General features: G+C 49.4%; 1 protein-coding gene across 2 annotated transcripts in view; it reads right to left on the minus strand.

The window, feature by feature from the left end:
- MYO5C (myosin VC) overlaps positions 1-21,333 on the minus strand; it is a 96,416-nt gene extending 75,083 nt beyond the window's left edge. For both annotated transcript variants that reach the window (XM_079769239.1, XM_079769240.1), the window contains exons 1-4: positions 21,141-21,333; positions 7,620-7,730; positions 3,931-4,096; positions 2,874-3,018 (exon numbers count right to left, since the gene is read on the minus strand). In XM_079769239.1, the coding sequence (XP_079625365.1) occupies positions 2,874-3,018; positions 3,931-4,096; positions 7,620-7,730; positions 21,141-21,167 (449 nt within the window). In that variant the 5' untranslated portion in view covers positions 21,168-21,333. The remainder of the gene's footprint in view (positions 1-2,873; positions 3,019-3,930; positions 4,097-7,619; positions 7,731-21,140) is intronic.
- Between the last annotated feature and the right edge of the window lie 1,452 nt (positions 21,334-22,785).

A 22,785-nucleotide genomic window follows, 5' to 3' on the forward strand; every position in this document is an offset into this window, starting at 1 on the left:
CCACTTAAATATGAAACATTTTAAAGACATTATTTGGAGAGCAGTTATTCAAAATATGCTTGGGAACATATTTAGATGCTCTGCAAGCCAAAATGCTGTGCTGCATAACTCAGAGAGCTTAAAAAATGCATTGAACTTTTCATGTCATGAGATTATAGTGGTAGAACTTTATTATAATGCCATTTTATGTATCCGGCACGGCTGATGTGTCAGGGGCTCTGTGAATACTTTACAGGGATTCTCATTCAAGCCTCACAAAAATCCTATGCCGCTTATACCCATTTGACAGATAAGTAAAACAGTGACTCAGAGAGAGAGACTTGACCCAGAGCTCAGAGCACACAGCTTCCCTTGTGAATGCTTGAGAGGGAGAGGGAGAGGGGGAGGGGGAGGGGGAGGGGGAGGGAGAGGGAGAGGGAGAGGGAGAGGGAGAGGGAGAGGGAGAGGGAGAGGGAGAGGGAGAGGGAGAGGGAGAGGGAGAGAGCGAGAGGGAGAGGGAGAGGGGGAGGGGGAGGGGGAGGGGGAGGGAGAGGGAGAGGGAGAGGGAGAGGGAGAGGGAGAGGGAGAGGGAGAGGGAGAGGGAGAGGGAGAGGGAGAGCGAGAGCGAGCGCTCCTGGTTCAAAGGAGGAAGCTAAGACTCCGAGGTGGGTGACACCCCCAGTGTTCCGTGGCCGGCCGGGTACGGTGGGGCTGGGGTTATTAATGCCGGGCTCTCCCGATCCCAGTCTAGCCTCAGCAAGTCCCACAGGAGCCTGTCTTATGTTTGTTCTGCTACTACAGTCAGACAGACAGACCTGTAGAAACCTGGCTTTTCAAGCTTGAAGCTGGCTCAGCCCTGCAGCTCCAAGCAGCGCATACTGCTGGCACCCAGGAGCAGCCCTGGCCCCTCGGACCCTGAGCCAGGGACACTAATCAAGCGGATGTCCTGGACCTGCAGGGAGCCAGGGAAAATCCCAGAATGCACTGTGACAACACGGGTGTGTTAGGGTTGGGAGAAAACTTGCTGTGGCAGAAACCAAGGTATTTGGTTATTAACTGGCAATTCTCTACCCAACATTCATTCTCCCGTTTCTTCCTAGGGACTATGCCCCAATTTTTAGTGGGCACAGTGCTGCCCATATGAAAAACTGCATATCCCAGGCTCCCTTGTGGCTAGGCATGGCCATGTGGGTGGGGCCTGGTCAATGAGCTGTGATCAGAAGTGCTCTGTGGGGTTTCTGGAAAGTCTCCTTCACCTGGAGGGGACACAACCTTCCCTGGGACTCTGTCACCTAGCATATGCAGGAAATGGCTAAATATCAGCTTGGATCCAGCCGGTGTGGCTCAGTGTTTGAGCACCAACCTATGAACCAAGAGGTCACCGATTTGATTCCTGGTCAGGGTACATGACTGGGTTGCAGGCTCGACCCCCAGAGGCAGCTGATCAATGTTTCTCATTAATGTTTCTACCTCTCTATCCCTCTCCCTTACTCTCTCTCTCTCTCTCTAAAATCAATAAAAAACATTTTTTAAATTTATTTTAAAAGTATCAGCTTGGCCCTAGCTGGCTTGGCTCAGTGGATAGAGCGTCAGCCTGTGGACAGAAGGATTGCGGGTTTGATTTGGTCCAGGGCATATGCATGGGTTGCGGGCTCGATCCCCAGTGTGGGGCGTGCAGGAGGCAGCCAATCAATGATTTTCTCTAATCACTGATGTTTCTATCTCTCTCTCCCTCTCCCTTCCTCTCTGCAATCAATAAAAATATACTAAAAAAAATAAAAGTATCAGCTTGGCCCCGATGACGAGTGCCACCCAGGGGTGGGGACAGCGAGGCACCAGGGCCCTGGTGATTGGTAGAGGTCCTGTGTTAGCCCTGACTGCCCAGCAGACTCCTCTGCAGGACAGAACCACACGCGTCTACCCTGTTTAAGCCGCCATTATTTTTTCCTGATGACAAGCAGTGGAGCTTGGAATGGATGCATCCAGCTCACAGGTGAGGACCCTGGCACTGAGGGGGACCAGGCACTGGGCCCAAGGTTACATGGTAAATAATGAGCAGGCCCAGGTCCCTCACTTCAGGTTTTCATCTGTGAAATGAGGGCAACGATGGTAGCTCAGCTGACTTCACAGGAGTGCTGGAAAACTCAAAGATTACTGTGAAAGTTGTTTTGCAAACTGTGAAAGGATCTACAAAGATAAGGTGGTGTTTTATTCTTCATGCATTACAGATGAGGACATTGAAGCCAAAAGAGCCTGGTTACGGGAAAAAGAAATTACATATGGAGTAAAAATATCTAAGTGCCAATCCCAGCCTCGTACATGCGGTGGCTCTGGATTCTGTTTACTGCCCGGGCACCTCCGTCACGGCCATCCTGAGGGCGCAAGGCTGATGTACAGGCATGTGTGCGTGGTCATGGGTCCACAGGAGGCTTTTAATAAATGTTTGCCAGCAAAGCAAGAACTCCACCAGGCCACACAAAAAACAAGTGGCAAAATGAGGATAAAACCCAAGTCTACACTGAAACCTGTGTTCATCTACCATTGGGCTCTGCTGCCCTGGGTGGGTCAGAAAGCTTCCACATCTCACAGGGGGGAATACGTCAGTATTCCTCCAATCCAACGCACTGCAAGAGAGGCACCTGCTAGTGCCGGATTTGTAGGAACAACTTTTGAGCACCCAGAAGGAACCAAACCCAGGAGACTCGGTTAAACAGGTCAGGTACGCGCTGAGAGTCATTTGCTACTTGGTACAGGTAGTCTGCTCTACCGGGGCCCCTCCGGTCTGACGGTCACATCTAATGAGACCAAGCCTGATGTCTCCCCTCCCCGGCGAGGACCCAGCAAATGCAGGAGCATTAGGAGAGCAAGAGCAAGCCCGCCCCGCAGGAGGCTACCTGGCCATCTGCTTGTACGCCTCTTCTGCCACCGCAAATATGTGCGGGTCCATGTCGCCCATGTTCTGCCCGCTGTAGGCATGGATGATGGCATCTCCGTAGATGGGCAACTGCTTGTAAGGATTCATGGCCACCAAAATGATTCCTGAGAAAAGACGTTAGACACAGTGATGGGGTTCTCACCGTCACCCCAGCTCTGCCACTTGAAAAACCTTCTGTGTGACTCTGGGCAGGTCACTCAGCGCTCTGAATCAGTTCCCTGCCGATGCCACCCCCATGTCTGGGCTACTCCAAGAGGGACCGATGAGGTGACAGATGAGACTGCCCTAATACTGAGCGGCTTTGGCAATTCTCAATGGAAATATGATGATTACGTCATTGCCCCAAATAAGTAATAAATTTATCAACTCCACTGGGAAACTCAAACACAAGCTTCATCCACATATAGTTTTCTTGGTAGTCCAACCTTAGCTCTTGTTGAAAATTCTCTCCACCCAGACACTTCTTTTCATAACAGACTCTCTAAGATCCAATGCCTGTACTGTTTAGGTGGAGATGCGGGCACATGTGTAGGTGGGACTACACATTTTGACCGAAGTCAGCAATCTTATGTAATAAAATCCTAACATGCTAAGTGTCCAACTGTTCGTTCTATTGTTCGACCAGTCACTATGACATGCACTGACCACCTGACCACCGGGGGCAGACACTCTGACCAGTAGGTTAGCTTGCTGCTGGAGTCCAGCCAATCTGGTCTGGGCGAGATGGGCTGGACACTCCCTGGAGCCTTCCCGCGGCCCCTCCCCAGCCCCAATTATGCACCAGTGAGGTCCCTCAGCCTGGCCTGGGCCCTCTTGCAATCCAGAGCCCCGTAGGGGATGTCGGAGAATGAGTTTTGGCCCCATCCCCACAGGCCAGGCCAAGGGACCCCACTGGTGCACAAATCTGTGCACCAGGCCTCTAGTTCCAATATAAACGGACTATGGAATGTATCCTCAGGGTGCTCTGGGCAGCACACTGTGTCTGCGCGGGCCTGCTCCCGGGAGCCGCTCCTTACCGCTGTAGGTGTAAATGAGCTTGGATTCCGCGAAGCGGATCCTGAGGTTGTGGAGCACCGCGGGCTCGTGGAGGTAGCTGAGGGCCGTGAGGTCATTCTCCCCCACGAGGATGTCAGGGTTCCGGAGCGGAGGCAGAGATCCCGGATCAACGGAATAATCCAGCTCCTGTGCACAAAGATAAACGTCAAGCTCTGGAAGTGAAAGATTTTGGGTGTTTCTGCTGGACCGCCATCTCTGTTCTACCTCCCTCCCTTCAGAGTGACCCCGACACTCTAAAACCAAACTTATGTAGAGCAATGAGAAACTTATCTTCATGGCTGGCTTTTAAAAGTGGGAGCCAGGGGCTGGGGTATTGGCTGTGTGTCCTAGGACAAGTCATTCACCTTCTCTGGGCCTCTCTTCTCTCATCTGCGAAAACACTGGCTGGACCAGATCAGGTGCCTCACCCCCAGTCCTACCACAGGGCCCTACTCGTATGTGGTTTAGGTATTGGGTGCCCTGGAAGTCTTTATTTGAAAACTGAATCCTGCTGCTAAAGATGACATGGTCACCTAAGGTCCCTTGCAGCTCTCAGGCTGCCGAATCTCTGTTGGAAGTTGACACACTTCGGGATGAGAAGTGTCCGAAGGGGCCCGTGCAGGTGGTGGTCTCTCTGAGCGAGGCTCCCCCTGCAGGGCTGCCTGTGCTTACCAACCTCAGCCCCGGGCTGGGGAACCCCAGGCTGGCCTCTGCCGATTGCACCTTGTGTTCCGGAGGCCGCTGCCTGAGCAGAGTGAAGGCCAGGTTAGCCTTCCTGGCAGTGTCCACACCTCAGACAACTGCACCTTCCAGATGTCAGAGCGCCAAGGGGCCTATGGCTACCTGCTCTAACTGCCTTCACCTGCCGTTCACAGCTTGGGAATTGACTGAACAAGGCACCAGCAAGTTTGCTTCCCTTCCCCCTTCCCAGGCTGCCTTCCTTTCGATACCTGGTCCTGGACCAGCTCAAGGTGAGCCAGCTGCCCCTTAGCAAGTGCCCACTGTGTCAGCACTCAGCACTGGTTGTTTAATTTAATCCTCAAAACTGCCTTCCAAGGAGGACATGACTATCCTGAGCAACAGTGAAGGAGACAGGTTCAGAGAGGCTCAGCCCTTGTCCAAGGTCACACATGATACGGGTCTGGCTGACCCTGAAGCCTGCATCAGGATGGCCCCTGTCCACGCCGACAGGGTGTGGTTTGTTGGCTGCTTGCTCTGCTCTGCGTAAGGAGGGCAGCTCCGGACAATCCCGGACAACTGGACGTGAGTCCTCAGCGCAGCTCCCTGTTCCATGGTCAATGTCATTATGTTTGCAGAACGTTCTTCATCTACACACTTTTGAGAATAAAAGAAAAATGCTGCTCATACATAATTTTTACATTCCCTGAGTTTTCTGTTTTAAATTAACAGCCTCCTTTTCCAGTTCAGCCAGTGTGTGTGTGTGTGTGTGTGTGTGTGTAAGAAACAGAGGGAGAGAGGGAAAGACAAACGGAAGGGACAGCCTGGGCGGGGCGGGGGGGGGGTGGATAGAGGGAGAAAATGTGAAGAACATCAGCTTGGCAGTCGGGGCAGAATTGCCATTCTCCTACACAAAGCAGGCTCTGTCCTTCATGATACAAAGAGTCAAGTTACAGAGCAGCCTGGCAGCCTCCATCTCACCTGCCTCTCCCTCCTCCTCCAGGCAGCTGGCTCAGGGCCAGGAATGTCGCCACCTGAGGCCCTGCTATTACTAAGGCAGCCAGCCGCCACGGCATCTGCTGTCTGAGATTTTTCTCCCAGAGCCATCTGATCCCTAATTAGAAGCGTGGCTGTGCACAGGAGGTTTTCCACAAATGCTGCGAGCAGTTTCGGATGGGAAGGGAGAGGCTAATGGAGGCACAGCACCCTCTCACTACATGTCTCTTGCATCTGCACACGCACACCTAGATCATCTCATTTGATCTGCAGCAACCCTCCCTGTGCTGTGGTGCCGTTATTTTTTTTTTAAATATATTTTATTGACTTTTTACAGAGAGGAAAGGAGAGGGACAGAGAGCCAGAAACATTGACCAGCTGCCTCTTGCACACCCCCTACCGGAGATGTGCCCGCAACCAATGCACACGCCCTTGACCGGAATCGAACCTGAGACGCCCCAGTCCGCAGACCAACGCTCTATCCACTGAGCCAAACCGGTTTCGGCTGTGGTGCCGTTATTAACCCATTTCACATATGAAGCAATCACGGGGCTCACGGTCATAGACCAGCGAGTAGCTGTGGCAGGATTTGAATCCAGATATTGATTCTAGAGGATGTGCCCTTCACATACATCTATGCTCATCTTCCTTCAGTATCTCAGGAAGTGACTCCCAAATCCAGGATACTCTGATTGGAAACAGGGTGTCCTGTCTCTACAGAGGCCATTTGCATGCTTTGAAAATTCCAGCATTTTATGGAAATATTCAGATGATCTTCCCCAGACCAACTCTGGCATCCAGATGGGTCAGGAATCCTCTGTCCAGCTCTGCATCCTCATACTTGATTCTAAAAAGGTGAAGCCACCTCAGCTATGGGCCCAGTGGGATGTCATCAGCACCGGGAGGAATAGGACGACGCACGATGGATAACTAAAGCAAAGGCAAATGTGCGGAAGCTGGTCATACCCAGCCTCAAGAGGAAGTCCTCGCCAACATGCTCCACCACAGGCACTGCTCAGCCCCGTCTCTCCCTCGCCACACCAACACGGACTGAGGCCCTGATGATGTCACACAAAGCTGGACATTCCTGTCCACCTGTCCCACCTCCCGTCACTTTCCTCATCGCCCCATCATGCTCCCATGTGGAGGTTCCAATTCTTCATATTTTTATCCACCTGCAGCCGGACTCGCTCTCCCTCTGCTCTCCTCTCACACCTCCCACTCCCGTCTTATTTTCTGTCTCCCTGCTCTGTTTCTCTTCCTCTTCCCTGATATCACCCGAGGATATTTTTCCATTAATTTTTAGAGAGTGGGGAGGGTGGAAGGGGAGAGAGAAATTGAAGTGAGAGAGACCTATGGATTGGTTGCCTCCTGCACTTGCCTTGCCCAGGGCCGGGGATCAAGTCTGCAACAGAGGTACATGCCCTTGACAGAAATTGAACCTGGGACCCTTCGGGCCATGAGCCGATGCTCTATCCACTGAGCCAAACAGCTAGGGCTCTCTTCCCATCTTGATGTTGTTTTCTGCCAGTTTATGCTTCGGGCTCAAATGACTTCCCTCCAAGTTTCTTGTCTTTCTTTGCCCAGTCTCTGAGCTAAGACCTAGGAAACCAAAATGGCTAATCGCCTTTCAGCCTTTTCCGAACAGTGCGGACTCCCTGGAAATGCAGCAGAGGGCACAGGCCTGCCTGCCCCACCTCGGTGCCCTGCCTGCCCCACCTCGGTGCAAGAGAGGCCCAGCTGAGGCAGGGCACTTTTGGCCTTCAGTTGGGCAGCCTGGGGTGGGGGTAGGGGGGTGGGGAGAGAAGGGAGAGTGGTACACACACAAGTGCATCCACAGCACCACCTGGCCATTTTGGGTGCCCCTCATGGGCCCTCCCCTGGCTGCTCCCACAGAGACCATCTGTGCCCCCCCCCCACCCCCGGCCGCACCGACTCACACATACCCAGGTTACCCCTTCATATTTCATGGCAGCCACAGCTAGCGAGGACCTACCGTTCCATCCTCCAGCAGGAGTCGCAGGACTTTGTCACCGACTCTGTAGTCCTTTGCTATTTCAGCAGATTTCCAAACGTCTTCAGGATCCGGAATCCAAACCCTGTTGTACTGACCAGCACAATGAGACAGGCTTAATTCCAGCACTTCGACAATAAGACACAGATCCCCAGGTGATTAGACTCGGAAGGTTTGTTTCTGTTCCTTCAATAGGAACACTTGCACCTAATTTTTGCTTAGGAGGTAAGCTTTAGTGTATCTGCCACGCATCAGGCCTGGCTGCTTCGTTTTCTAGACAACGGGATTCCCAAAGCCTCCTACATCCACCTGGAAAGCTGAAACCCTGGGAGTGACAAGAAGTCCCTGAGTGCCCTAAAGGGAAGACCTGAGTGCTGCCTGCAAGCGTTGGAGCAGAGATTGGGTTCACTGCTGATGGACCATGGGGATCTGGGCCAGACACTTAACTTCTCGTGCCTCATTTTTCGCATCCATAAAATGGGTACAACAAGGCCTACCTCACAGATTTGCTGGGAGGTTAAATTAGACACTGTACTTGAAAGCACTTTGCAAAGTGCTGTAGAGGTAATGTCACAGCAGCATGACCCCCATCTTGCCACCCAGGCCAGCAGCCCAGGGTTCCCACTGTGGGAAATGCAAGTCCAGATGGAGCTGCCGAGCTCAGTTCCCAAGGAGCCATCGGTACACCCGGTGCTGATGTGCAAGGCTTCAGGCAGAACCACACTGCTGTGTACTGAACTGCGTCCTCCAAAATTCATGTTAAAGGCCTACTTTCCAATGTGACTGGAGACAGGGTCTTTCGGAGGTAATTAAGGTTAAATGAAGTCATAAGGCCCTGATCTTTAGGATTAGCGTCCTTATAAGAAGAGACCCAGAGAGCTCGCACACATACAATCTCTCTCCACCTGATGCGCTGCCGAAAGGCCATGTGAGGAAACAGTGAGAAGGCAGCTGTCTCCTCCCAGGGGGAGAAGTCCTCGCCAGACACCAACCCTGCCAACACCCTGCTATAGGACTTCCCAGCTTCCAGACTGTGAGAAGTAAGTGTCTGTTGTTTAGCATCCAGGCTGTAGTATAGTCTTATGTCAACCCAAGCCGATGAATACACACGCCTAGTAATTCACATATTAGGAAGAGGGTGGACCCACACTCCAAAATTTACCAGTCATACCTGAATGTTGTTCGAGATAAAGACGAGGTGCCCAGTCTGTGTAGTTGAGTGGATGAGTGTCAACCCAAGAACCAGCAGGTCATGGTTTGATTCCGGGTCAGGTCATGTGCCCGGGTTGCAAGCTCAATCCCCAATAGGGGGCATGCAGGGGGCAGCCGGTCAATGATTCTCTCTCATCATTGATGTTTCTCTCTCTCCCTTTCCCTCTCCCCCTTCCTCTCCCTCTCCCTCTCCCTCTTTCTTCCTGACTCTGAAATCAATAACAATATATATATTTTTTCAAAAATCTTTATTGTTGAAAGTATTACGTATGTCCCCCTTGTTCCCCCACTGACCACTTTTAGCCTGCCTCTGCCCCTCTCCACAGGCCTTCACCACCCTATTGTCTGTGTCCATGTGTCATGAATATATGCAAGCATATAAGTTCTTTGGTTGATCACTTCTCACCTACCCACCCTCCCCGCCTTCCTTCCACATTCTCTTCTTTGCTTCTCTGTTTCTGGATCTATTTTGTTCATTAGATTCCACATATGAGTGAGATCATGTGATACTTGTCTTCCTCTGACTGGCTTATTTCCCTTAGCATAATACTCTCTAGGTCCCTCTATGCTGTCTCAAAAGGTAAGAAATCCTTCTAATAACAATATATATATATTTAGAAAAATAAACGTAAGATGACTGCCAAGTGCTTACACTGCAGCTGCCATCCTAGGGTCCATAACTTGCTCTTCTCTCTCCTCCAGGCATGCTGTCTACATCATCCCCTTCCCCCCAGACCCCACATCTAAGTCTCCTGTAGCAGTCTGTAAATTCATTCCTCTGCCCATCCATCCATCCATTCATCCATTCATCCATTCATCCATTCAATAAACACTTGCTAAACATCTATTATGCACAGTGCCGGGTTACCAAAAAGGAAAGGCATCTTCTCATAGTCACCATGGTCTTCCTACTAACCAGCCAATCACTGGCCTGTGCATATGTGCATATTTTCATCTCTCAGATCAAGTACCAGCAGTTTCTATCAGTAGGGCACCCCTCCAGGATACCCTAATGTAGGCCAACAGGGACAAGAACTGGAAAGCACCCCCATGAAGACATTAAGCAGCACCTAGGAAAGAAAGCTGTTGAATCTAAAGGCGCAGTAGCCCAGGATCCCAGATCTGGATGAAGCCCGAGAGGCCGGCAGTGTCTGACCCTCACTGCCCACAGAACACTGGCCTCCAAGTTTCCCAGGAACAGAGCTAAGATGAGCTCCACAGTTTTCATAATAGCCCCAAACTGGAAACAGGCTAAATGTCCATTAATGTGAGAATACATTTTAAAAAGAGAAAGACATACAACTGTGGCATACTCACACAATGGAATCCTACTAACCAATAAAAAGTCAACTACTGATACAAGCAAGAACTTGAATGAGTCTTTGAAGCACTAGCTTTACACAAGCGAGTACATTCTATATAGGTCCCTTTACATGAAGTCCTAGAACTGGTAAAACTAACATACAGTGGGGAAAATCCAAGCAGTATTGCCTCTAGGGGTAGATAGAGCCTGGGAGTGACTGGGAAGGTGCCTGAAGAAATGTTCTGGGGTGATGGCTACATTCTATGTCTTGATGGGGTTTGGGTTACACAGGTGCAAAGCACTTTCAAACTTCAGAGAACATAGATTTAAGATTTGTGCATTTCATTGTCTGGAAATTTTACACACAGAACAAATAGGGACTCTTAACAATATGCATACTAAAGTATTTAGGAGGACGGGTATTGACATATACAATTTACTCTAAAATGCTTCCATATAAGATGGGTTGAGGGCTGGATAGAAGGATAGAAAGATGGATAGATATGTGATACAACAAATACAGTGAAATGTTCATGCTCAAATCTAGGTGGTGGGACAGATGCTCACTGTAGAGTTTTTTCAACTTTACGCTTAAAATTTTCATAACAAGATGTTGGAGGAAATAAAAAATAAGTGTAAAACACAGTTCAGGGTTTCAGTGCTAGACTTGGGCAAATTTGGCTGAGGAGCATAGCTATTAATCTGCTAGTTAACATAAATTGCTTCACTTAATAAAAAATATATATTTAAAATTGGTTGGATATCAATCATGACTCCTTAAGTTATTTGGGTTGCTTTAATTATTGACAGCTAGTTAAGAGCAGAAGCTTGCTGAAATGTAGCATGGGAGGGTAAGACCTGAGAGAGGGAGGGAGAGAGAGAGGAAGCATGACTTGGCAGGCAATGACACATCCTCAGATACACCCCTCCCCCTGCAAACAGGTGGACAGAAGCCTAATAAACACACACAGACACACACCTCTCAGACACAGACGCCCACACTCTATGCATCCTTGTTGCCACGGGCTACCATTTTCTACCTCAGGTCTGCTACTGAAAGTATTTCTTACTAACCTCATAAAGCTGAAATCATTAACAGAATATCCCAGTTTATCACGAACTGGCCACGGTAGGATTTTAGAGCTGAAAGGGCCCATGAAGGTTGTCTACTCCAGGGGTTCTTCACACAGCCGCAGAAAGCTGACTTCAGTGAAACGGGGAAAGAGGTGAAAATGGAGGTGTCCAGGCGGGAGCCCAGAGGGGGCTGCAGCTGAGGTCTGTCAAGTCCTCCACGGAAGCCTGGGGTCTGAGAAGTAATGCTCAAATCCCTCAGCCAATCTAAGCCCTTTGTTTTCCTGACCCCTAAACTGGAGCCCAGAGAGGTCAGTAACCCACCAGATACCACACAGACAGTCTCAAAGGTGCGGCCTCCAGGGGAGCCAGGGCCAGCACTCCTACTTGAACTACTCGTTAACTACTCGAGTCTGGCCCTGAAAATAATTCTGATCTCTCCTGAGCATGTGGGGGTCTGCGGTGCGGACACATTCCTGGGACCAGGTGCAACCGCCGGCTGAGGGCGCACAGATTCTCCCAGCACTCGCGTTACATTTGCCTCATTGGTTTATTTCAGCTCAAAGTAGTGTTACATGGTAGGCACTGTTAGGACGTGTCTGCTTCTCTTCTGGTGTGAACACAGTGGCCTCCTTGGCCCCCTGAGTTCCCGGGTCCCCCACCCCCTACTGGGCCCGGTGCCTCTACCGACAACGCTGCCAGTCATTTAGGCTGAAACCCAGCCTGGTAAGTAAACACACCAAAGTTTACCCAGTTCCACATAAGTTACACCCATTCGGTCCCTCCCTTCTTCCTCTCATTCCTTTACCCACAAGGCAACACTTCAAAGCAGCGGAAGAGCTAACTTTACAGCATTTAGACAAACAAACGCAGTTCCTGCAAACAATGTGACTAGCTCTCATGTGATCTCCCCAGTGTGGTTCCTTTTCCTGGAGCAGGAGCCACCCAACTCAGGCCACCCTCTGGGGCAGGCCCATCTCCCACACCTTTCCTGGGAATCCTCCCCCCGGCCGGGAGATCGTGGTGTCCCCAAGCCACGGGAGGCGCGGGAATGAGGCAAAGGCACTGACCGACCCTTAGGAAGTGATATGTTCCCAGGAACGTGCCCAATCCGCATACCCCACATGCTCACGTGAGAGAGAGCAGCATCTTCTCTGGTTGCCCCCCGCCCATTTGAGGGGGTCTACTGGCATCTGCAGACCTCACAGGGATCATGGAATGTCACCTGTTTCCTCCCCAGCCGCCTTCTGGCCTGGAAGGGACTCTACACCTTCTGGGTCAGCCAGGCCAGAGTGGTAACACAGTGCTCCCTCTCTCCCTCCTCTTCCCTCGTTCCCAAGGGCCCTTCTTAGGCCTCCTCTCGTGTCTCCCAAAATCCTTCCTGGTCTCTTCTCACAACACGGTACCACCGAGTCCTCCAGCCCAGCTCTCCCCATCGGTCTAGACCACAATTCCAATTGCCTTCTAGACATCAACCCCGAAATGTCCTCAGACACAAATCCCAAGCTCAAGTGATCATTATGCCGATCTTAACCAACTTTCCTCCTTGGGTCGCCCTCTTGTGAATCCGCCCTCTGTCCGCTTCCCACCCAAACCACCAGCAGTTCATAGAGCACCCTGAACACTTCGAGTCCTTCCACCCCCGAGCCACCCTCCTCTCCCCATCACTCAGCAACTGCAGTTGAATCAGCTCAAAATCCCCTTCTCTGCGGCACTTTCCCTGGCACCCTCACCCCAGGCAGAGATGAATGCTTCCTCTTTAGAGCTCTCTCTACCCTTCCCAGGTTTCCGGCTCACTTCCATCTCCCCCACTGACATTTGAACTTAAAGAGCCTTGTCTTTTTGCCCTGGAACCCAATACACTGATTTGCCCCTAGCTAGCACCAGATGTTCAATGAACATCTTTGAACAAAAACTTGAATTTGCAGTAGTTCAGTTGCATCAATGAAAGACTAGGTGGTAGTTTAGTCTTTATGTCCCCCCCCCCTTTTTTTTTTACTCTTTTGAACCACCCATATACAATACAACAGATAAATCTAGTTTTCCAGAGTTGTTGGTGATATATAGAAAGAAGAGCCAAAAGGAAAGTCATTAAACTGAATTTTGACCTGAGTTTAGCCACGGACCCCAGACTGCTAGTCAGGACACTTCAAAATAAAAGTGCTGCAGGGAAAAAACAAAAAAAAAAAAACACACACTTCACATCTGAATTTAAGCAACACTTCAATGAAGACGTCTGTGAGTTTCTTTCACTGTGAGTTCCTCATGCACAAGTGAAAGAAACAGACAGTTGAAGGATAATAGAATTTGTGAATCTGTGGCTAAAACCAGTCATAACCTGAGTTCTGATGAATGAGTGCGAATACTTTAAGGAAGGTCTTTAGAGGTGCCATAGAGTTCTGGTGCCTCATCTCCACTCATCACTTTCACCAACATCTCAGATGAAAAACAACACGTGTGCATCAAATATCAGATGAAATGTTATTAGCCAAGGAGGTCAGGACTGCTAAACAATCTGCAGAACACTAAACAACAAGTTGGAAAATTTAATAGGGATAAATGTAAAATCCAGTATACAGGTACCCCAAATCAACAGTATTATAATAACATCAATATTAAAAAAAATTTATTAAGCATTGTGTGTCAGGTATTTTGCTAAGGATTTTACACAGATGATTTAATCCTTACAATGACTGGTAAAACCTAAGTCCATTTTATGAATGTGGAAACCTAGGAGGTTAAGTAACTTGTACGGTGTCACCCAGTTAGCAAGGGGCAGAACCAGACTCAACCTCAGCCACCACCTACAGGAGCAGCTCTCCTTGAAACAAACGGAATGGGGACTTAAGGCTGGCCTGCACTGAGGGCAATCACAGGAGGTTGCACCCCACAGTCCCCTGGCACTCATGGCTCAGCAGACCAGCTCTAGAAAACAGTCCACTAAGATAAGATAGATATCAGGTATTGAACTCACCCAGAGGAAGGGGGCCTTGATGCTGAGGGTCTGGAATGATGCTGTAAGAGAAAAGGCTGGTGGTACTGTCACTCTCCCCAACCTCTCAGCCCTGCCCACATGGCATTCGCAGCAGCTGTCAAGCCTCTGGGCTTCCTTCCAAGTATCTCTACGTCTTCAACTCCTGTGGCCACAGCCTCAGGTCCCCACCTCCTTTCTGAGGCTACCCCACGCCTGGTGCCTGTCTTATAGCTTCAGACCCCAGTCCTCCACTTCCCTCTCTTCAGCCTGTGACCATGCTCAGGCGTCCCCTTTCGCCCTCACAGTTCTACTGAAAGAGAAGCAATGTCAAGGACCTCCTAGTGGCCAAACCTAATGACGCTTCCTCGGCCCTCACCCTCCCTGACTTTTTGGCAGCTATAATACAACTGACTGCCCAGTCTTCAGTTACTGACACATGGACTTCCTCCTTGGTTTGAAAGGAAGAAGGCCATATATAAACATATATATTACATGTTTATGATCACACAGCATATATAATTTTTGTGCCCTCATTTTTTATGTAACACGAGCATTTTCCCCCATTTTGCTAAGAACTCTTCATTAGGTAGCACTTTAAATGGCTTCAAACTACTCTATCCTGTGGGTCTTCTATAACCCACCAAATTCTACCCCTTTTGCTGGACATTGGGTTTGTTTCCATTTGTTATTAGAAGAAATGATGTGATAACGCGGCGTAAAGGGAGGCAGCTATGAAGTGGATGGACTTCCCACCAGTCCTCTGAGTGGGAGGAAGGTCAGATCTCTTAAAGAGGAGGAAGATGATAAGGCTGTAAAATCAAGGGGATGGTAGTGGGAGGTGTTAAGAATTTAGGCTTTTAATCCTGACTCCATCACATCTATGGAACCTTAGGCAACTTAACCTGGGTCATTTGTAAGGCTGGGATATTGGTTATTCAGATTAAGTGAAAGAAGGCACATAAAGTTTTGAGGACGGTATCTGGCACATAAAAAGTACTCAGTGACCGAGATAAAAGTAACCATCATCAACATCTTCATTTTCATGCCCGTAGCTTTTTCTGAGAGCAGAAAAACTCCTTCACTCATGCATGCACACATCACACACATATTGAGTGCCCAGTGCTCCATGTTCTCTAGAAACTCTTGGTCCACAGGGGAGACAGAGAGCTAATGAGCCGTTAACAGTCACATTAAAGGTGCCCGTTGGAGGGCAAAGATTTCTCAGAAGAGGCCCTGCTCAAATGGAATCTGGAAGGTGCAGGCAGGGGTGAGCAAAGGAGAGACAGACAAACATTTCAAGCAGGGGGAGCCCAGGTGCCCAGGCAGAGGAATGCACTGAGAGGCAGCAAGAAGTCGGTGCAGCCAGCAAAAGAAACCATCACCAAAACAACAAGAAATCCCACTGCATGGGAGAACATATTTGCCAATGTTATCTCCGATAAGGGTTTAATCTCCAACATTTACAGAGAACTCATACAACTTAACAAAAGGAAGATAAACAACCCAATCAAAAAATGGGCAACAGACCTAAATAGATACTTTTTGAAAGAGGACATAAGGAAGGCCAAGAGACATATGAAAACATGCTCAAAGTCACTAATTATCCGAGAGATGCAAATCAAAACAACAATGAGGTACCATCTCACACCTGTCAGAATGGCTATCATCAACAAATCAACAAAGGACAAGCGTTGGCGAGGATGCAGAGAAAAAGGAACCCTCGTGCACTGCTGGTGGGAATGCAGACTGGTGCAGCCACTGTGGAGAACAGTATGGAGTTTCCTCAAAAAACTGAAAATGGAACTCCCATTTGACCCAGTGATTCCACTTCTAGGAATATATCCCAAGAAACTAGAAACACCAATCAGAAAGGATATATGCACTCCTATGTTCATAGCAGCACAATTTACAATAGCTAGGATTTGGAAACAGCCTAGGTGCCCATCAGCAGATGAGTGAATTAGAAAATTATGGTACATCTACACAATGGAATTCTACGCTGCTATAAAAAAGAAGGAATTCTTACCATTTGCAGCAGCATGGATGGAACTGGAGAGCATGATGCTAAGCTAAATAAGCCAGTCAGTGAAAGAGAAATACCACATGATTTCACTCATTTATGGATAGTAAAGAACATTATAACCTGATAAACAAAAATATTGATACAGAGGCAAAGAAGCATTGAACAGACTGTCAAATTACAGCGGGAAGGCTGGGGAAGGGGGAGGGAGGTAAGAGATCAACCGAAGGACTTGTATGCATGCATATAAGCATAACCAATGGATGCAAGAACTGGGGGGTGAGGGCATGTATGGGAGTGGGGTGGGGGGCAATGGGGAGATATGGACACATGTAATACCTTAATCAATAAAAAAATTAAAAAAAAAAGAAGTCAGTGCAGCATGTGCCAAGGCAGGAGCTGGTGGGCAGGGGGCTGGGAGGTGAGGCAGAGCGGCGGGACCTCATGGCCGGTTAGTGAGTCTGAAAGTGACGGAGCCTCTAGAGGCCTCAAGAAGAGAATGACCAGACTGGTTTTCCCAGCGTGGAACTGCTGGGTCAAATGCTCTGGGCATTTCTAAGGCATGTCGCCAAACTGCACTGGAAAAGAGATGGGCCGTTGTATACTTTCCCCGAAGCAACTGCGGCTCTCACCACTTCCTCCCAGGAGTCCCTGTTTCTCGGAACCTCTCTTCCTTGGTTCCGGACGCCGGCTCTCCTGTCTCCTCCTCCCGGCCCTGGCTCTAGCCCAGGCCCCTCCGCTTCCCCTCCCTCCCTGATCAGATGCATTTCCCAGGGCCCTGTCTTGGCCCTCTTCTCTCCCTTGGCGAGGCCCTCACTGCCTGGGCCTCAACTCCGCCTCTGGGCACAAGACTCCTGGCCCATCCTCTGGAGTCTGCACAAACCTGCAACTACCTGGAAGCCCCCACCACCTCAACCCTGGCAGGGATTTGCCTCACGACTTTCCTAAGGAACATCCCCACCTCCTGCTGTCCCTAGTTGTGTCAATGGTGCGCCCCCACTCTCAATCATCCAGACGCTAACCTCCATGTCATCCTTGCTCGTCCCTCTCCTGCACACACGCCAGTCCAGTCTCTCCTCTCACCTATCTCCACATGCTCTCCAGACTCTGCCTCATCCTCCATTTCCAATACTGCAGCCCTCAGTCTTTCCCGGGCAGTCAAGATGACCTGACAAATCAGCAATGTGACTCTGGCCTCTCTCCCATGGGCACAGAGTCCCACAGGCCCTGCTGGCACACCCAACCTCCTAAAACACCGCCCTTGATCCTGTCCCCCCCTCCCCCCTTAAAACCTTCACCAGAGTGTAAGGCCTGGCCTACCTCTGGCTGCCATGACCCTCCCCTTCTCGCTCTGTTGCCCAGCATGCTCCTCCCTGCCTTCTACGCCTTAGCAGGCTGGGTCACTTGTCATTTCTCATTTCTCACTAATCAGAAAACTCCTTGAGAGGCAGGACTATCACGTAAAAACACACACAACACTTTCTAACCTTCCCCAAGCATCAAGTTTTATATACAGAAAGTGCCCAATAAATATTTTATGGGAGAGAGTATGCCTGTCTTCAAGACGTATGCAGGAGGAGATTAGACAGAGGCCAGGCAGGTAACTGTGAAAAGGGGGTGACTGGGGCAGCCAAGCGACCATGGGGGTCAGTGTGGCTGCCACACAGGGAGCCCTGAATGGACAGCCCCCCCGCCACCCCACGGCAGGGTCACTATTTGCCGGGGTGCAGAAATGAGTTTCGGGTTGTTTTAAAACATTGTGTGGCTAAGATGGTGTGTGGGTTAGATGTGGCTAAGGGTCTCCAGTCACTAACATTTGATTTAGGCCAGTCCTGTGGGCTGACATTCTAGGACAATCGGCTAGATCTTTAGACTCAGGAGGGTGCATCAGGGGTGGGGTGGGGGGAACGGGGGAGGGGGGGAGTGGTAGGGAAGCAAGGGAGAGGGTTTAGATTTCGTCTAAGAAAGAAATCCTTGATTTCACTTATATGTGGAATCTAAAGAACGATGTAAATGAACAAACAAAACAGAAACAGACTCATGGATACAGACAACAGACTGATGGTTGCCAGAGGGGAGGGTGGTTGGGCGACTGGGTGAAAAGGTGAAGGGACTGAGAAGTACAGGTCGGTAGTTAGAGAATAGTCGTAGGGATGTAAAGTACAGCATAGGAAATGTAGTCAACAATATTGTAATAACTATGTATGGTGCCAGGTGGGTACTGGAAATATTGGGGGAAACCCTTTGTAAAGTATATGAATGTCTAACCACTATGCTATACACCTGAAAGTAATACAAAATATTATTGAATGTAAACTATAATGAAGTGTATGCTGCCCTGGCCGGGTAGCTCAGTTGGTTAGAGTGTCACCCCAATATGCCAAGGTTGTGGGTTCCATCCCTGGTCAGGGCACATGCAAGAATCAACCACTGAATGCATAAATAACCCCTCCCTCCTTCTCTACCTCCTTTCCTCCCTGTCTCTCTCTCTCTCTCTCTAAAGTCAGTAAATAAATTTTAAAAATGAAGTGTGTGCTGATATGGAAAAGAAGAGTAAAGAATATATGAGAATATATATTACCATTTTCCTTCTCTGAAAATGTACACAATATACTTTGTAGGTTTTTTTAAAACATATTTTTATTAATTTCAGAGAGGAAGGGAGAGGGAGAGAGAGATGGAAACATCAACAATGAGAGAGAATCATTGATTGGCTGCCTCCTGTATGCCCCCCACTGGGGATCGAGCCCGCAACCTAGCACTGATGCCCTTGATCGGAATTGAACCCAGGACCCTTCAGTCCTCCGGCCAACACTTTATCCATTGAGCCAAACCAGCTAGGGCTACTTTGTAGTTTGTTTTTTTTCCTTGGGAGAGAGGAATAGGGTAGTGAGAGGAATATGGGAAAAGAAAAATTGAGTATATTTTTTAAAAAAGAAATCTTTATCGAAGTAAGCTCTCTAAAGCCTAAACAGGCAGCTTCACAAACTGGGGAGCATCCACCTCTGAAACTGACACCGTGGGGGGCTGACTGCCCACCTGGAAGGAAGGCGGCAGCTTAGGGACACGTGTGCCCACTTGGACACAAAGTGGGCAGGGGCAGCCGTCACGGTTCCTCTGGCTCTGGGATTCTCAGATTCTCTATCCATTCAAGCTCATCTCTAGAAAACTCTTCCATATCCATTTTCCTGCACTGTGCCTGGTCCAAGTTAGCATCTCATATATGGGTGGACAAACATAGGTTTACAGTTATAATACAAATAAATAATACAATAATTAATAAATAATCTATCTATATAAAAGCCCAGCAACCAGATGGTGGAACGACCAGAATGACCGGACCGACCAGTGGCTATGACGCACACTGCGGCAGCTGACAAGCCTGATCCGGGCCCCGATCAGGCCCCCGCCCCCAGCCGGCCAGGCCCCCAATCGGCCCCCAACACCCCGATCAGGGGCGGGGCCAGCTGGCCAACTGCCCGCAGCCCCTCCTCCCCACCAGCCCAGCCTGAGGGGCCCCCATTGGGGCAGGCCGGCCGGACCCCACCTGTGCATGAATTCGTGCACCGGGCCTCTAGTCTAAGAATAAACTCCGTGTTACGTGTACTCACAACTGTAAACCTACATATATTTATGAGGCACTTGATGATAGGGATTGTTACTTAAAATGGGTTAACAGTTTTCTCTTTCCTCCAAAGTATCTTCCAAGAATGGTTTTATTCAAGAACTTTTTTTTTTTAACCTCCAGTAAATTGAAGACCAAAGAAGCACTGTTGGATAGCTGATGGCTCCTATTCTCATTGGTAAAACTAGCCTAGAACAGAGGCAATTCAAACACTGTCCATTTAGAACACATTAATGGAAACACATGCATTAGCGGGGAAAAGGTCTGTTACTAATTAAACAAGGTGGAAGAAAAAGATTGCTTAGGCTATTGAAATATTTACTTACAACTATTGTTTCCATCTATAGCAAACGTGTCTTTAAATATAAAGATGGGGCATGTGTCAGGAGAAATGAATGGGCTGTAGTCTCATCAATATGAATCCTGGGGATGAGGGTATAGGAGGACCTGGCTTTATGGCGACTGAAGTGGATTTTTTTTTTCCAAAAGAACCAACACTTTCACACTTTTTATCCCAATTATTAACCAAGGTCATCTCAGAAAGTTCTGGACACCGCGTGGGAATGCCGTCCTTCCCACCTAAAGTGTGGAGCCCTCGGCCCCCAGGGAAGATGAGGTTTCCGAGGAATGCTCCAGTGATTCCTGGGGTCAGGGGTGTATATGGAAGGTGGTTTACAAACTGCAAGCACCACATCAGTGCTAGGTGAGAAGCCTGGGACTGCACGTCGTCAGGAGCCCTGGGTTCCTGGGAAGCCCCCAACTTGTAGGGTGAGGCCTGGGCCACCCGTCTAGGCCGCTGCAGCTCTGGCCTCAGATGAACTTAAACACACGCGCGGGCCTTCGGAAGACCCAGTAACTCTAGAAAGCAGCCCCAAAGCCGCGCTCCTACACTTCGGAGCCCAGAGGTTCAAGAGGCTCCCACGAGGGCCGGGAAGATGATGGATGCGATTATTCTCCCACGTCTGAGATTTCTGCGAGCTCGCGGGCAACAGATTCCACCTGCGGCTCGGGAAGAGGGACGGAGCGACGCGGAGACGGGGCCTGACGCGCGACCCCTGGAAGCTCAGGCCCCCGTGACACTCGGTCTTCCCGTCCCGAGGGGACCCAGGCTTCAGGGGCGCCTTTCCCACCGACAGGGACCCGGGTCCTCGGGGGGCGAGGTTCCCCGCGCCCTCGTTCCGGGCTCTCCGCGGCCCCTCCGGGCAGCGGGCGCGCCAGGTGCACAGGAGCGGCCGGGCACAGGTACAGTCAGCACTGGCACCTGCCGCTTCCCGCCCGGCCCTCCGCCCCCTGCCTACCTGCGTGTACAGCGCGGCCACCGCCATGAGCGAAGGAGCCTGGGCAGCTCGAGGCCGCGACGGGGCGACGGGGCGACGCGCGGGGCTGGGCCAGCGGCTCTGAGGCCCCGGGAGGTGGCCGTGCGGGGCGCCGCGGCGGCAGCAGCGCTGGGCCGTCCTGCGGGAGAAGTTTCCTGCGGATCCACACACTGCCCCAGGGCTGCGGCCCGGGGAGGGAGGCGCGGATTGGTCCCTCCGGCCCGACTCCTCGCCGCGATTGGCCGGGGCGGGGGCGGGGCGGCGCGCGACCCTCCTCCCGGGGCGCGTCCGCGGAGAAGTGGGTCCACCCGCGGGGCCGAGCGCCCCTCCGAGAACGAGGCGGAGCGCGAGGCGCTGTCCCGCCCGCAGGAAACAGGTGTGTCCGAGGCCGTCCCGGCCCCGGTTTCAGCTCCTTTAGTCGCTGCGGGTTTACTGTCAAGAGCAGAAGGGTATGACCATTTCCATAGAAAACCCAAGAGAACCAACAAACTTGTGAGAGTTCAGCCAGGTGACCATATTTAAAATGAAATATAAAAATGAGTAACTTTTCTTTATAACCACAATAACCATTTAGAAAATACGAAGAAAGGAAAATAGGAAAATAAGATATTTATCATATCAACGAAAATACGAAGTGTCCAGAAATTACACTAACAAAAACGCACTTGGCCTTTGTGGAGAAAATGTTTAAATTTCCCTTCATGGGCATAAAAGAAGACCTCAGTAAATGGGGACACAAGTCATTTTCAGGGATGGGAATATTTAATATTGTACAGGTGTCAATTCTACCCAAATTAATAATGTATAAGCCTAATATATTTGGAACAAAAACCCTAGCAGGACTTTTGGGAAATTGTACAATTATTTGACATTTTTTATGGTCTAAAGTCCCATCCTGGTTGAGTACCAGCCTCTGGGAAGTGTGTGGATTGCTGGAAAACTTCAAGATGGCTCAGCCAAGTTCCGTAGTTTTCAGTGTACAAGTCTGGCACTTCTTTTACTAAATTGATTCTCAGGCATGTTATTCTTTTTTATGCTATTATGAATGTATATAAATGATTTCTTAATTTCATTTCCCAATTGTTTATTGCTAATATATAGAAATGTAATTGATTTTTGTATATTGATCTTATATCTTGTGACCTTTCCTGAATTTGTTTATTATAGTAATTTTTTGTGGATTCCTTAGGATTTTCCACATACAAAGTGTCACTTACAAATGAATACACTTTTTTTTAACTTTCTTTTCAGCCTAGGTGCATTTATTTTCGTATGTGCCTATTGAGTTGGCTAGAACCACCAACACAATGTCGAGTGGCAGTGGTAAGAACAAATAGACATCCTTGCTTTGTTCCCAATTTAGGGGGGAAAGTATTCCATTTTTTGTTTTGTGGGTTTTTTTGGCATTAATTATAAGGTTAGCAGTAGGTCTTTCCATACATGAAGTTCCTCTTACTCCTAGTTTGTTATGTTTGGTTTTTTTTTTCAGTATTGAATGGGATTGATATATTTTTCTCAACCCATGTTTGTTCTTTAATCTATAGACAGTAATACAGTTGGGTCTTGTTTTTTGTTGTTGTTATTGCTTTTTTGTTTTTTTAACCCAGTTTCACAATCTCTGCTTCTG

This window comes from Cnephaeus nilssonii, assembly GCF_951640355.1.
Source record: "Cnephaeus nilssonii genome assembly, chromosome: 4".
Classification (NCBI taxonomy): domain Eukaryota; kingdom Metazoa; phylum Chordata; class Mammalia; order Chiroptera; family Vespertilionidae; genus Cnephaeus; species Cnephaeus nilssonii.